We start from the raw sequence: 16,258 nt of genomic DNA, 5'->3' as shown, positions 1-16,258 counted from the left end.
TTGTTTTTGACATCACAAAGTTTTAGAGTCCTCAGAAGTTAATTTGTCTGATTTTACCTGCTTTTATTACAGATTAGGAAGCTAATCACAGCAACCAACTGCTGGTTTTTAGGAAGCCAAGCTATTTTTCAATTACTATAAATCATATAATATATATTAATATGTTAAATATGTTACAAATATTATAAAATGATGAGTAGTCATATTAAAATAGTCATTGTTTGTCTTAAAAATAAAATTGTACTTTCAAAGCCATATAACCTAGGATTTGCTGCTCTAATTCTAGGTTTAAATACACTGAACTCTGAACTTCTCTGACTTATTGATATCAATTGTGAACACAATCAGCTTGGTGGCTTCCTGCTTGTTTAATTTATTTAAGCATAATATTATCTGTCAAAAAATCTTGAGTGGTTGGAAGGGTAAAAAATTTTGATATGAAATATTAAAAATAAGAATGATGATATTGTTCTGTTTTCCTTAGTAACCCTTAAGACCAGTGGCTTGCAAAAATTATCTAGTTATTTAAATAACAAGTCAGAGGTAGGTCACTCATAGAGGTCAGTAAAATGATTAGAAAGAAAATGTCCACCAGAAGTAGAGGTTGGGCATTTCCTCCTCTCCATGAATCCTGAAATTACTCTGTCTGTAAGAAAAAATATGTAAAATGGTTCATTCTTTTCCTACTGCTCCAATAAGCTGAAACTATTTGGTTCTACTCTGATACCTAACTGTAAAGAAAAAAAGATCAAATGTCAAAAATTTTATAGGAGATTATATACTCCTGATGATCCAGCAAAAAAGGCCATATACAATCATTTTAATATAAGATGTATAGGAATTAATTATAGAACTATCATACTGTATAACACAAAGGAAAGTTTGCTCAAACTGCAAATAAACTAGGCAAATATGTACTTGCTGTCCAAAAAGAATACATGGTGTTTATTAACACTTGACCTAGAGCCATATTGTTTTATTGCACCAAGAAAATCACTATGTGCATCATATGCTGGAGCAAGTAGGATAAAATAAACTAAGACCCATCTCACCACTAAATAAATATTTCTTAATGCAATAAAGTATATCATTAATATAATATTAAGGATACATGTTTATTACTTTCACATTTATATTTAAAATTGAGGCCCTGGACCCTGGAATGAAAATGTGTAGGTCTGAAAACTCTTTTGGGCATCTGATCCAACACCAAACAACTAAAAATTCCTGTATGTGGTGGCCTGACTTTAATTCATTTCTACAGGCTCCAAATAAGCAAAATGAGAATGTCAAGTTAATTTTGATCTTTCCAATTTTACAGCATTTACAAAATCTAGCAACGGTTAATTGAAAAAAAAGAAGAAATATTATAGTTATTTTGGTAAACATAGATTTGGAAGTTATTCAGTTTGTGGCAAAATTTCAAATGTGAATACAGGAGAAAAGATTAGTAAGAACAATGAAGGTGAATGTAAAATAATGAATGCTAAGGGAAGATGTTCTCCAGTACTTCTAGAGATGTTCCTACTATTAGTCTTTAAAGCTGACTTTAATCATTATCCTCTTTATTAATATTATGATTAGTAGTACCTTACCCAGTATAATACACAATTTCCATACAGACTAAGTTCTTAAAGAAACTCAGTATTTCAAATCACAGTTTTATCTGGAATATAATGTCTTACTAGTACTCTAAAATTGCAATTTTTCCTAGAAAGTCTTGGCCTCCATTTTACTGTACCTGGAATTCTGAGCTTCTGAAACATCTGATTCTGGGCACGTTTTCTTTACCTGTAAGAAAAGAGGACTAGTTATTCTCATATGAAAATACAACTTCCTCACTCAGGTTCACACACTTGTTAAACTTAAAGTGGATACAGCTCCGTTCACCAAGATCTCTATAAAATACTCTCCACGTTTCACAGTGGCAGCATGCACTACTAAATAGGGTATTTCATTATTTTCCCATGAACAGCTGCCAAAGGCACTTCCCTAGACTCCATTAGTATATAAAATGTTCAGTTAAAATAGCTCAGGACTAGCTTAACCAGGAACAAAGAAACCAAAGAGCCAGGTTTCCCACTTAGAAACTAGAAAGCCATACTGTTCTCAGTTCACTAGGAAATGTTTTTTCAATTGATACTGCTTCTGTCTCCCACTAAAGCACACAATAATAAACACCAAGTTCTGGGGGCAAAGCACAGTGTTACCTAAAACATTCACATATTAATTTTCATTTTCTCAATCCAGTGGCTGCATGTTTTATATAGTTCTCAGCATATTAATTAAGTTTCGGCATTGCTCAGGGGCTTCTCACATATATTTACAGTATATTTTGCAGACTATATTTCAACTTCGTGGTTTTTAACCCACAAAAGGTAAAGAGTGAAAATAACGTTTACTTTAAGGACATGCTATCCGTCTGCACAATAGTGTGCAATACATTCTCTAAAATAAGGTAGAGCACAAAGTCATTTTTCACAATTTAACTGCAAGCACAGATACTTATGTTAATTGTGGTCTTAATGGTATATTATATGCAAAGACCCAATTTCAAAAACCCCTTAGTTAATATGAAGCATTAGCAATATCTATTTTCAAGTCCACTGTCATGTACTCTGGGTGTGTATATTACCATGGTTTAACCATGCAACCTAAAGAATCCAAGGTATTTTAAATTCTAATGTGTAGCTTAGAAGTGTTAGATAAGCTACTGAATATACTCCATGGGTACGAACTGCAGTACAGGTGACATCACTAAAGAATGTGTTTTGAATTTCAAAGATACAGCATTGTCTTTCTAGCACACAAGTAATTCTTTCCTCCTCTGACTCAGAAGATTGCTTAAAAACAAACACACAGAAAACCCCTGCACTTAAAAAAAATCTGTCTTTTGCTATCAGTTCTAAGCCAAGACATTTTTATAATCTGGAAAACAAATTATTTGCTTCATTGACTGTACTCTCTTTTATATCCTTTGTATATATTTACACAATATAAAAATAAAACTGATTAGCAAAGAGAATATCCTATTTGTAACATTTTCTATGCTCTTGTCATGGAATTGAGCATCATGAGATGGAAGGGTGAAGAAATGCTTCCAAGAGTAATTAGTTAAAAAAAAAAGAGAGAGAGAGAGAGAGAAAAGGAAATACTTTTCCTAAAACGTCAACATAGAATTTACTACAAAACCCATAAAAGTCTTATGTACATTAAAATGTTTCCATGAAATAGAAAAACTAAAAAGGAAGGATACCAGAATAAAACCCTTCTTTCCCACTGGTTCATTACTATAATTCATCACTAGAAACTACATGTACTGCCCAATGAATACACAGAAATCATCTCAAAGTGAATGTCACCTGCCTCAAGACTATGATGACTTGACTTTGGGACTAAAGAAGCTGCATACCACATAGACAAGCTAGACATATACTCCCAAGCAACAGTCAGAACCAGACAAGATTCCTATGGTTCAAAAGACAAAGAAAATCTTTTTTTAATACCCATGGCTTTATAAAACATCGTTCCCCAAATAATTATCAGAAACTTCAGATTATTTTAGTTTTCTCTCAAAGTAGTAATTGTAATGGCAGAGGACACATCTATTAATTACTTACTATCTCATATTCACAGAGTCCCAGATCCAGAGCGAATAAATATGTGATAAATATTGAGGTATAGTTATTCTTTTAGATATTGTAAGACTTATGCATTATTCAAAGTGACTCTTTATAGGGATTTCATTCATTTGTTCATGGTCACATGAGGGAAGAATGATATTTAGGATACCATGACGACTGTAAGAGAGATCCATAGAGTGTTGTGGATGTTCAGAGGACAATCTACCCCAGGCAAAGGAAGATGGGGATGACAACAAAGGAAATCACTGCTGCACCCAATCTTAAAGTATATAGTCCTCAAAGAAAAGCAGGTATTTCAAAATCATGAGGTTTTCCAGAGGAACGATATTATGTAGACCTCATAAATGGTAAAGAATTTAGAATACAGTCATACCTCAGTACTTATCAGCTTCAGGACTCATCAGACTTTGTACTCATCACATTTTGATGAGAAAAAACAAAGTTTTAGCTCTCGGTGCTTGCTTGGGATTTGTTGCACTTGCTAGAATTTGTATGAGTCACAATAATGCCTTGCAAGAGAAAACACTTCATCGTTTGGTACTTGTTGGGCTTGGTACTCATCACGAGTTCCAGAACAAATTAACTACGAGTACTGAGGTACCTCTGTATAATCTCGGGCCAATGAAGACTACTTAGGGGTTTTAAGAAACAGACTGAATCGAGATGGTATAGAAGCCAGTGTGGAAGGAGGACAAGGTGAGGGCTGGAAGACACATGCAAGCCTAATGCAACAGGAGAGAAAGTACAAGTTCCACAAATGCAGAGATGGCATTGATTTTATGCATCACTACATCCCTAAACTTAAGTAGATGCTCCCTGCTATGCACTAAATGTTAGTGTCCTCCTAGAATTCCTATGCTGAAATTCTAACATTCAAAGATAAGAAAGTTGGGCCTTTGAGAGGTGCTTAGATTATGAAGATGGAGCTTTTATGACTGGGATTAATGCTCTTATAGAAGAGACCCTACAGAGCTCCCTAGCCCTTCTACCATTGAAGACACAGCAAGAAGGAGCTGGCTATGAACCAGAAAGTGGGCTCTCACCAGAGACATCCATGCTGGTGCCTTGATCTTGGACTTTCCAAACTCCAGAACTATGAGAGAAAATTTCTGTTGTTTACAAACTACTTAGTCGATGGCATTTTGTTACTGCCCCCCAAATGTACTGAAAACATCCCCAAATACTAGTATACTAAGTGAATAATTCGATCCATTAGTGAGTGATGGTGAAGACCTGAATTAAGACAGGAGCTGTGAGGAAAGAATTGAGAGGATGTTGACAGATATTTCTGAGAAAGAATTGACAAAATACAGTTATTGATTGAGGCAAAGTATAAAGTAGAATATGATCTGATGTTTTAATCTATCCTTGAAAAAAATTTTAGTAATACCAAAAACCAAAAAAAAAAAAAGGTAACCTATAACTTTAAAATACTTCAAAACCCTACCTTATTTCCAAATTGATGGAGGAAAGTTAAATGAATCATTAAGAAAGTTATATGTTTATAGTGTCTTGAACACGAAATTAGATGCCAAATGGAAAGTTTTACCTAAATTTGAACACACCCTCCCATTTGAGAGATCAGCAACACTTCATTAAATGGTGACTGTTGAAACATATACGCTATTGAAGAAAGAGTATTATTACAAAATATATAGAACCTTCTGTCTTCAATGACCACTGATTTAGTTTTAGACTTCTTTTGAACAAAGTTCAAACAAGCAGGCCAAGAAATGAAACGGAATTTCATGCCCACAATTTAAATCAAAATCTTAGTTTTCATAAGACACACAGGAGGTGGGCAAAAAATGCCAACAGGGAAAAGATGAATTGTGTTAAATGCATTTGTGAATTTTAACCCCATTTAATGTTATTAAAGTACAAACAACATCAAAGCAGGATGAAAAAGAATTTAAAAAATTTAGTATATAGTAAACATATAAATGTATCAAAACACTGATTTAAAAAAAATACATGAATGAATAAATAATACCCAAATGAATAATATCTGATTTTTTAGGGTTTATTATATGGGAAGCACAATGCTTACTTAGGTAAATACTTTTTTTTCCCTCAATTTACAGATGACAATACTGAAAACCAGAAAAATTAATCAGCAACCAATTTCTATAGTAAACTTCAAATCAAGATTTATAAAGGCATTTTAACCAATATATCTTAGGAACCTATAATTCATAAACATATAAATTAAAATGTTTAAAATGAAGATTAAAAAGTCTTAATGTTTAGAAGTTCAATTTTCATTGCATTACAATAATAATTATTGCTATTTGTTAAGCAATTACTTTTTTCCATCCACTGTGCCGGACTATGTATATAGGTAATCTCATTTAATCTATGAAGACAGGTATGATGGATGACACTCTTCATTTACAAAAGAGAAAACTCAGACTCAAGAAGACTAAGGTTAAAATACTGGTCCAAAGTCTCACAGCTATAGCACTAACAGGGGTGAAATTAGAACTGAATGCTATACATCAAATCTATCTTTCTCACCTATGATAGATTTGTTCATTGCTCTTATTAAATATGTATTTTGTGAAACTAAGAGTTGAAACTAACATTCCATAGAACACTTTTTAAAGAAGAACCTACCAGTTACCTCTTATAGAAACTATTAAGCAAGTCTTTTAAATTGGGTTACTGAAGAAACCAGTTTTTACCAAGCATCAATAACATTTAAAATCCATGTAAACAGAGTGAAAGGTTCTAAAGAAAACAACCAAACACCTCTAGCATCTACCACCCAAACAAATGCAAAAAAAAAAAAAAAAAAAAAAAAAAATCTGATGTGAAAAACAACTTCCATTTTTTTTTTTTTTGTTTCATATCTGAAATAGCAAGAGCCACTCATTCAACTAAGCTTTACTGAATGCCTTGGGTATACTAGAGACCATTCTAGAAATGAACATGAACTAGACCTGAGCAGTCCAACAGAATAACCACTAGCCATACATGGCTATTAGTCCTTGAAATGTGGGTAGTCCAAACTGAGATATACTGTAAGTGCAAAAGGCACATGGGATTTCAACGAATTTGTGTGAAAAAGAATGTCAAACATCTCGATTTTTTTAATATTGAGAAATGAAATGATATTTTAGATCTACTGGGTTAAATAAACTAAATTCCCCATTTCTTTTGCCTGTCTAATGCAGATAGCTACTAGAAAGTTTAAAACACATATGTGGCTTGCACCATATTTCTGCTGAATAGCACTAACCTAGACCAATAAAAACCTGCCTGCATGAATCATACATTCTAGTGAAGGAGGCACACAGTAAATAAGTAAACAGGTAAACAATAAATACAGTGTTGGCAGTGCTACGTCTCAAGATAAAATACAGTAGAAAAAAATAGAGAAGATTGGTCAATGTTATTACATTAGTAGACACTTATAGAAAAATTCTTGTTCTTATTTGACAATACCACCCAAGCTTTATGTTTTTTAGGCTGCATGTACATGAATAACAAAAATTGTACTTTTTCATCTGAAACTAATACAAAATAATATTGAATGTAAACTGTAATTGAAAAAATTGTACTTTTAAAATAAGTTATAAATATGTGGGATTTGGTGTTGGGAATAATAAAAACTTTCACTGTCTGGAAAATAAATGTAGAAAATATAATATCTAGAATATTTTGCATTACAACTATTATATTTAAGTATAAAGATTACCTTAATTTTTTTCATTTTCTTAACCATGAGGTGCTTTGAGAAGTTTATAATCTTTCATATGAATTAACTTTTGTAAGAACTAAAAACATAATTAACTCATAAAAAACCTGCAAAAAGAGCAAGTTTCTTTTATCTTATCCTCCTCCATCTTTTAAAAAAGCTGGAACTAATTATCCCAATTATTTTCTATTTAATCTTGCTATTTATAATCCTGAAACATTACGACAATAAAAAATGTAAAGGATTGAATAATGGAAAAAGACATTTTTAGAAGACCTCTTTTGTAGCTTTATTTTGTTTTGAAATGAACTTTAATGATTGTCTTAGAACATATGGTACACTGAAAATTTTTAAAATACCAATTCTGCAACTATCCTTGCAAGATTTTTGAAAAATGGACAGTTTTCTAATGTAATGAGTGACTTATGATACATATTTTATAGGTGGTATTTAATAAAATCTTTATTTCTTCACTGAACTGTGTAGAAAATATAGTGTAAGTTAGATTGTCAGCTTTGGTTGACTTCAAATGTGAATACTCTGAAATGTGAATCTGACTGAATAAGTAACAGTTACACAAATACTGTAGCATACCAATGCCTAATTTTTGTATTAATGTATATTTTATAAAACATACTTTATGACTAACTAAGGAAAAATAATTGTAAATAATTGCCTGATAGAGCAGAATGGGTTATCTTTAGGTTCCAATTAAGTGAGAATAAGAGACTCCTTTTAGTATCAATTGCTATGTGGCATTTTTCATATTTTTTAATACTTAGAAGTTAGCCATATTTAAATTTTAAGTTACATAATTAAATTATAAAGTATTTTCTTATAATTATTCCAGCTTTATTCTAAGAATGTCAATTATGCTCTAATTTAATACATTTTGATTAGATGATCCTTTTTAACACATTTACTTTTTAAAAATTATTTGAACTGACTGATAGAGTTTCATGGGTTTCCCCAGATTATCCTGTTCTCTAGTCAGTAGAATTAAATAAATATCTATTTTCTATTTTATTTCAGAATGCATATAGTAACATAACTAAGGAAATATAAAAGTAGATATATGATTCAATTTAAAATTTGAGTCAAAATAATTCTATTTAACAAAATATATAATTTTTAAAATCGAGGCTTTTGTCAAAAGGTATTCTAATGTTTATTTACTTAGAAGAGTGATAAAAATATATGTTCATTTTCTAAATTTACATTACTAAAACTTAGCATAAAATACACATACTTTAGTGATATAACCTATGATTAGATGTGCAGCCAAGTAAATATAATTTACGTTGATTAGCACAGAATTGCTATGCTGCTAGTCCCAAAGTGATACAAACATAGGGAGACACGATCTAAACTGGCCTCAACTAACACGTCTACACACTTCTCAGCAAGACTTGTTTTATAATTTTTATATATGTTTCAACTCAGTTTTTGACTTCTAAAAACTTGAAGCATTACAAAAAAACTCCGGAACAAAAAGATGGTCAGTTAGAGTTTTAAACATGTATCTGTTTTAGTATGCCCATACAAATTTGAGAAGCTTTTCAAAAAAAAAAAAAAGAAAAAAATGCTATTTTGCTAAATGGTGGTCAAAACACTGAAGCCTGGAGATGGACTTTGTAAAAATCTAATGACTAAATAGTCTAAAACTATTTTTATAAAGTGTGATTCCTTCTTAGAAACAAAAATTTTGCAGCTCTAAAATTCATACATTTCTGAAATCCTTTTCACGCAGTTAGGAAAGTTTCTGCACTCCTCCTTTTCCTTAGTATATTCCTTTTCAACCTCTTTATCACTGCTTACCCAGATTCTCTCCCCGCCACACAGAGTATCAGTTTCGAAAGGCCCAAGCTACCACTTATTTATTATAACAGTGAGTTAATGCTACTGCATCACAGGAAGCCTGCATCTACTTTAGTTCAAAAATTGCCATAACCATTCTTTAACTGCTACACATAAAGTACAAAGATACAATTGAGTACTCCGTCTTTAACTGCAAGAGTAATAAAATAAATACATACACTGTGAGTAGCAGGGCAGAAGTTTAATAAATAAACCTAAACTACAAATTGTTTTACCCCTCTAGTATTGGACTGCCATGGGCAAGATCTTGATTTCCAGGACCCACGCTTAGGAGAGGGATGTTACATAAAATCACACACTGGGGAGAAATCATGTTTTTAAATGTGAAAGACCCTCTATGCTGTAACTGTTAATCGACTATGACTGTCAGAACAGTATTCAGATTATTTGAGAGTTCATCGCAAGGTTGGACATATTTTAAAAGCAACATATAACAATGACTCGGAAACAAAGCATCGTTATTTATATATGGTATATACCTATTAAATCAAATGTCAAACCACACAAGCTTTTAAAATTCTGATGCATGTTTTCTCCTTAATTATGTCATAGTCCTTTGTCATCTGCCATAAACTCCAAATATACTATATGAAATATTCAGGAAATGTTCAAAACCCCTTCTAATGGCACATTTTTCATTATCACTCAGATGGGACTATATCAAAGGTAACGCAGTACTTAAAATGCCAAAGGGAACCATAAGACGCCTTAACATATCATGTTACAGCTCATATGAAAGTTCTCCACTCCCCCAGGTTTGGAACAGGACTAGATTGTTCAGCTGTAATATTCTGCATATATTTGATAGATAAATGTTAAAAGAATTTTTTCTCACAAATGTGTACTAGGAACAGCTAAGAGATATTTACCCAGAGAGCTTCATTTCCTTTCTACCTTTTGCTTACATGCTTCTTTATAGTCTTGGGTGTCACAGGATACACAGTAGTATTGGAACAACAAAAAAGCAAAGTGGAACATTCAGTTCTAAACCACGATTTAAAACTTATTGAACATAGTGTTAATTTGGTAAATGTACTGCAATTAAATTCAAATTGCTAACTCCACTACATTTCTCACTGAACCAGGAAGGAATAATTTCACTAGTATTAAATATCAAAATCTTCAGCTTTGGATTTCCCTCCATTCAAATGAAGATTTATGCATTCATACAAATAATGCTTTAAAAATAATTTTAAAAATTGATCTTATTCCCTAAATAGAGAAGGTTTCTGGCACTGTTTTCTATATCTTTCTGGTTCTTTTTTTCCCTTTTTTATATATTGGAATTCTTTGACCACAAGGTTAAGAAAAGCTTTCACATTTATCATGACCTGCCAAGCACAACAGGCCCCCAGAAAACACAGCCCTCTACCACTTAACAAATTCAGCTCATCTTAGTCATGAAACTTCAAAAGACTTTGGCCACAGGCATAGATTAGCTATCATTTGTTTTAAAGCATAAATATCAATCATTATGTAACATACTTTAGTGCACCTAATACCATTGTTGTTAGGTATAATTGGTAACTAACCTTTTCAATTTCAACAATAATTAATGTAGAGATAGTCTGGTTTGTTAATATATAACTGAATTTATCTGCAATAGTTTTAGTAAAAGTTTCTGTTAAAATCTCTCTTAGGTTTGAATACTGATATATAAACTTTAAAACATATTTTCAAAAAATATATAAAACTTTCCATGTGACCAATGGTATCACAATTACTCTTAAGTAAATTTGAGAAATTCTTTAACTTTAAAAGCAAATTGAGGGGTAAAATGTAAACAATAGAATGTTAAGGGCAATTTTAAATTGAACAGTATGTATTTATAACCTAATCTAAAAATTAACTTTTATGCAATGTAAATATTTCTGGCACAACATGTAGCTAAAAGAAGTATATAAAAACATCTACATGTTAAAAATTTTATGAATTTTATAATCTTGATCTTCCATTAAAATAGCAACTTTTATAAGAAGAAGATTATGGGTTGTTTGCATCAAGTCTTCTATTTTTAAATTAAAGTGTAACAATAAGAAAAAGAAGGATCTCTAGCATGCTGCCTTTTCATCTGATATTTTAACAATATTTTAGCATATTTTTTAGTTTAAAAATCTAAAGTACTTTATACATTAATTCTATTTTGTTTAGCTTTTGTTATAAAAAGCTTATAAATCACTTTTCCTCAGGTTTTAATCCTAAAATGAAATTCTTCATTAGCAGAGTTAGTAAAATTAAATTGTGGCAAACTTACACACTAAAAAATACAGATCATGGGGTTTCTATCTGAGCAGATTTTCTGTCAAACTAAAGTAACATTTTGAGTCACCTACAGGCTAAGAGCCTATGACAAAACAGCTTCATATGAAGCATATTCATACATATGTGGTAAGAAAGAAGAGTATCATTAATTGTGCCAATTAAAGTAAAATCTAAGCAATGTATTATAAGCCTTTTTAAATGCAAAAAAAAATGATTCATTAGCTGGAAAAGACACTTAGATAATTTCACAATTTTTGTGGTTGTAAATGTTTATCTGTCATCAAGAATGCAGTAAGTATCCTCTGTGGTCTCAATGTAAAATGGATCCACACAGTGGTTAAATTCAAGGGTTAAACAGAAAAGAAATTATAGATTAGGTCTATCTGCAGTGAAGGTCTCATTCTAGATAAACCTAATAAATAATTGAGACATACTTACGATTTTTTCCTCTTTGACCTCAATTAAAATGGCTTTCTGAGAGCGGGTTCTAAGGACAATTTATCCTGGTTTCCTCAATACACCCTTATGAAGTCATCTGGCTTTTGTATTTCTTTAACAGCTGCGATACCTTCAAAATTGGCTTGCACCATTTCCCCAAAGCAAAATGTGAGACTGCCCCCAGACACACACAACCACCTTCCTTCTGCTGGCGGCTACGAGCTCAAAAAGTCAGATCAAACAATTTCAAAAATTCTAACAACAGTCATTTATACAGAATTAGGAGGAAGAAAGAGAAAAATCAAAGTAAAGATTTAAAAAAATTGGCCTTTCTCTCTCTCCCTCTCTTCCATCCTCCCTCTCTTCTTCCCTGTCTCTCTTTAAGAAGTTAAAACACAAAGCATTATATGGTTACTGGTATTTACTTTTGTTGCCATTTTTGATAAGTGATATTTTAGTAGCTTAGAAAACTTCTGACAGAAAATGAACACTCAAAAAGCAAAATAAGGTAGTGCAACATCATTATTCAATTAGGCAGGATTCAGAAAACAGTAACTGCAACTAAGAAAAGGGGCAGGAAACTGGATAGTGCTGACTGATGCTCAGTAGACCCTGGAAACCAAACTGGAAAACTTATTGGCTGTGATAATTCATCCTCCCTTTCTTCAAATAGGTTCCCTAAACAATCTAACTCTGGCAGTAAATCAGTTTTCACAGACACTTAGCATTAGAGGATATTTTCTCCTCCCAAATTGTGTTTTCCTCACAAGAATAATGTAATAGTACCAACAGAGCAAAGCTCTGCTCGGATGTCTTGGATGAAAGAAATCTTTAAGGTACTGTAACTATTGCGACAATTCACCTACATCTTAGCCCCTGCATGCAGCAAAACAGCAATTCACAATCTTTCTTCATGAGATTCAAAGATACAAAAATGTGTTTAAACAATTTAAGCCAGAGCTACCAAAGGCTTCCATATAAAGTTTTTTAAATCAAAGCACATGCACAACTGCACATCTAAATGAAGGTAAAACCAACTTGAAACATTTTTTAATTAAAAGTAAACTTGATCTTATATTAACTTTTAGAAAAAAATAATAAAGTTCCAGAAATAGAAATATTTGCTCTCTTAAAAATATAAAACATTTATCATTGAGATGACTATATTTGAAATCTAATGAAAAATCAAAATTCAGCCCAAAATTTCCAAATGAAAATGATCAAATAATGCCTTTCATTTAAATAGCTGGTATTACTTTTTAAAATCCTGCAGCATGTACCCATAAAGGAAAACTCCTCAAAGTCAACTAGTAATGTTTTCTAATAAAGTGTAATCTATTAATTATCAGTTATTGAATCACCAACATTGCTTTGAGCATTAACATAATGCAATTATAGTAGTCCAATTTAATAAAGTAAAGACAAATGTATTTACGAGTTTCAGCATAGGCAGAATTAGGGATTTTCTCTACATTAATCTACTTGCTCAATTTCTAGGTACATATTTCTTCTATCATCCTTGTCCCAAAATTGAGAAAAATCCACACAACTTATTTTAACTAATACTTTTCTCTGAGCTAGAACTGCCTATACTTAGAGGTATGATTTACCACATAACATAATAATAATTATAACGCTTCAATCAAAAGCTAAATACAACTTACCTCATTGAAAGTCCAAAAAACCTGAAACTAATTCCAGTTTTATTTGGAAGTAAGTTGTGTGTGTGCGTGTATGTATGAAGTTCAACGGCCAATAAATTCCACTCTCCAGTGTGAGTAGAATGAAACCCGGTTAGAGGATTACGGAACACTCTGAGAGGTTTATTGTCTCTAACCAACATCCAGATAGCCTTAAAAACACCTTGCTCTGGCATGAGCCTCCGGGCTCCAGAAGCAGTGCAGTTATTTAGGTTAACGAGGAGGAGACCTGGAGAGTAAACACTCGTGGCTTGGACCAATGGCTTTCCACAACCTTATAGTAAGATGACTTGCCGTCAGAGGTCACCCCCATCAACAGCTCCTGTCTTTATGTGGAATCTAAGGTACAGCATTTATCCTGATTCCTAGGCTGTCAACCTGCTGTCATGGCAACACATTCACAAACCACTGGTGTAGCTACTCTAAGAGCTAAATCCCTGCATTGAATTTTCTAAAAGCAAATTTTACTTTAATTTCTTTTAAAGCAAAACATTTCTGTAGAAAAAATACCTCATGGCAAGTTAAGGAATGGTACTGATTTAAACAAGGATTAAATAATCTTTGGTACTCATTTAGAGTCCCCTACCAATATTTTTACATTTTTAGTTTGTTCATTTTGGTTTGTTTTTTTTTTTTTTTTTGGAGTGGGATGGGGAAGGAGAAGGGCTGTAAGAGTTCACTTTCATTATTTTATCTCTCCATTAATGATAAACATTTTCTTCTTCTCCTAAAGACACACACATGTATGCTGACAAAGTAGGGAGATGATTCCAGGCATTTTTATTTGATTTCATTTTTATGTATTTTATTTGAGGTAGAGGAAGGGATGAACATACAATTAGAAATGCTCACACAGTACTGTTATCATTTTATGTAAAATATTTCCTAAAAAAAGCTTTTATGTTTATAGAAGAAGAGATATGTAGAGTTCTAATGAAATGAGAAGTAAACAAGAGCTAAATTCAAGAAAAGGATAATGCAAACAAGTCTATTCTCTGGCTTTGAGGTTCCCTCTTATCTAATAACTAAAAAAAAGAATTGTCTTCTTTAGAGAAAACAATACTCTGCAACTTTTCCAATGCATCACTTTAAAAATGTGTCTCAGAGATGTCAAAAGAAAGATTAAACTCATTTCATAAGTTCCTCCTACAGCATTGCAATTTAGCATTTACAAGCATTATGGGAATTACTGCCTCCAAATTGCCTACATAATTCTGGGATGATTTCTTTTTCTTTTTTCTTTTTTTCCCTTGATCTTTATAAGTGTGGCTCTAAATGATGCAGTGAGGCAAAGAGTTCAAAATAAAGACCCACAGAGCCAAGGAGTAAAAATACCTCATTCTTGACATTTGCAGCACAAGTGTTTCTTGAAGTCGTTTTCATTTTCAAGAGAGAAACTGAGCGAAAAGCCACTACCTATTTCGGGTTTGGGCAGCACTGCAGGAAACTCAGCGCCCTTAAGAACTGAAGACGGCGCTGTCTCCCCGCAGTACAGGCTGCTGCTGCTGCTGCGAACTGGATCAGCTCAAACATTCCACCTGCAGTACATGTTCAGCCCCGGTTTTGATGCCGCTACAATACTTACTTGACAGCTGTCTGGCTCTATCAGAGTTAATAAGATGTGTCAATTAATTATTTTAGAGACACCATTTGGACAGTTCAGTTCTTTGTTCCTAGCATGGTTAGGATCACTAAGAGTAATGACTTCTTTGCAGCCAAATCTCAAGTGGTTACAGCTTCTTGTGGTATAAATTCGAATTCTTAAATGCAGCAGAATTGCTTCTGAAATGGCTACTTTCTTAAGGGATCATAAGTTATTCAATATTTTCTAAACTCTTAAGAGCTCAAGAAACATTTATTGAAGCAACATCTATGCCTGTTCCTGTTCCAATAGAGACCAGCAAACCTTACCTAATACCCTGAAGAGTAGAAAATAAATTCTTCATGAAGAAAAGAGGGCTGACTGGATGGTAATTTCCTTTCCCAATCTTGAGGAGGGGTGGGGGTAGTGGCAGGGGAAACGAGCAACGTGTGATGAAAATTTTGTAAATAAGGGAAATGGAAACATGAAAACGAATGTTATTTGGAGTTTCAACTCTAAAAGAGTACAAATAACTACAATTTTTCTGATGAGAAATATAATCTTTATCTCAGCTTATATCAGGACATCAAAGTGTTCCTAGAATCATAAAAGTAAAATGTCATATCTTTACTTTAGACTATTAAGCTAAGGAGGAAAATTACATCAATGGTTTTTTAATATCATTTTATGAACAGATATGGTAGGGATGCCTTTCTAGTCCCAAAGTACCACTACCCAGTAATTACGTGACCTGGAACAAATAGATCAACAATTCTTTCTAAACATTCATTTCTCTTCCTGTGAAATAAAGTTGAATCTCAAAATGTCAATGGTATAGTATTTATTTTTCAACGTGAACTACATATTTTTAAAGATGCCAACTACCAAATGTATTTCATCTAACAATAATTGTTTCCATAACTTATGCTTAAAATCAAGTATATAGCTGTCAATCAATGCTATTAATTATTATGACATACCCTGTAGGTACAAATGAGTTAATAATATTGCCAAAATCAAAGGAGCTAGATGTTTTACAAAGCTAGTAGAACCT

The 16,258-nt window shown here is 32.4% G+C and overlaps 1 protein-coding gene across 3 annotated transcripts in view; it reads right to left on the bottom strand.

The window, feature by feature from the left end:
* EYA4 (EYA transcriptional coactivator and phosphatase 4) overlaps window positions 1-16,258 on the bottom strand; it is a 225,670-nt gene that overhangs the window by 120,188 nt on the left and 89,224 nt on the right. For all 3 annotated transcript variants that reach the window (XM_090279868.1, XM_090279866.1, XM_090279867.1), the window contains exon 2: window positions 1,742-1,791. In XM_090279868.1, coding sequence (XP_090135994.1) covers window positions 1,742-1,791 — 50 coding nt within the window. The remainder of the gene's footprint in view (window positions 1-1,741; window positions 1,792-16,258) is intronic.

The sequence above is a fragment of the Furipterus horrens genome, unplaced genomic scaffold (genome assembly GCF_987537825.1).
Source record: "Furipterus horrens unplaced genomic scaffold, mFurHor1.1.pri manual_scaffold_6, whole genome shotgun sequence".
Lineage (NCBI taxonomy): Eukaryota > Metazoa > Chordata > Mammalia > Chiroptera > Furipteridae > Furipterus > Furipterus horrens.
This window is presented reverse-complemented; position numbering and strand designations above follow the sequence as displayed.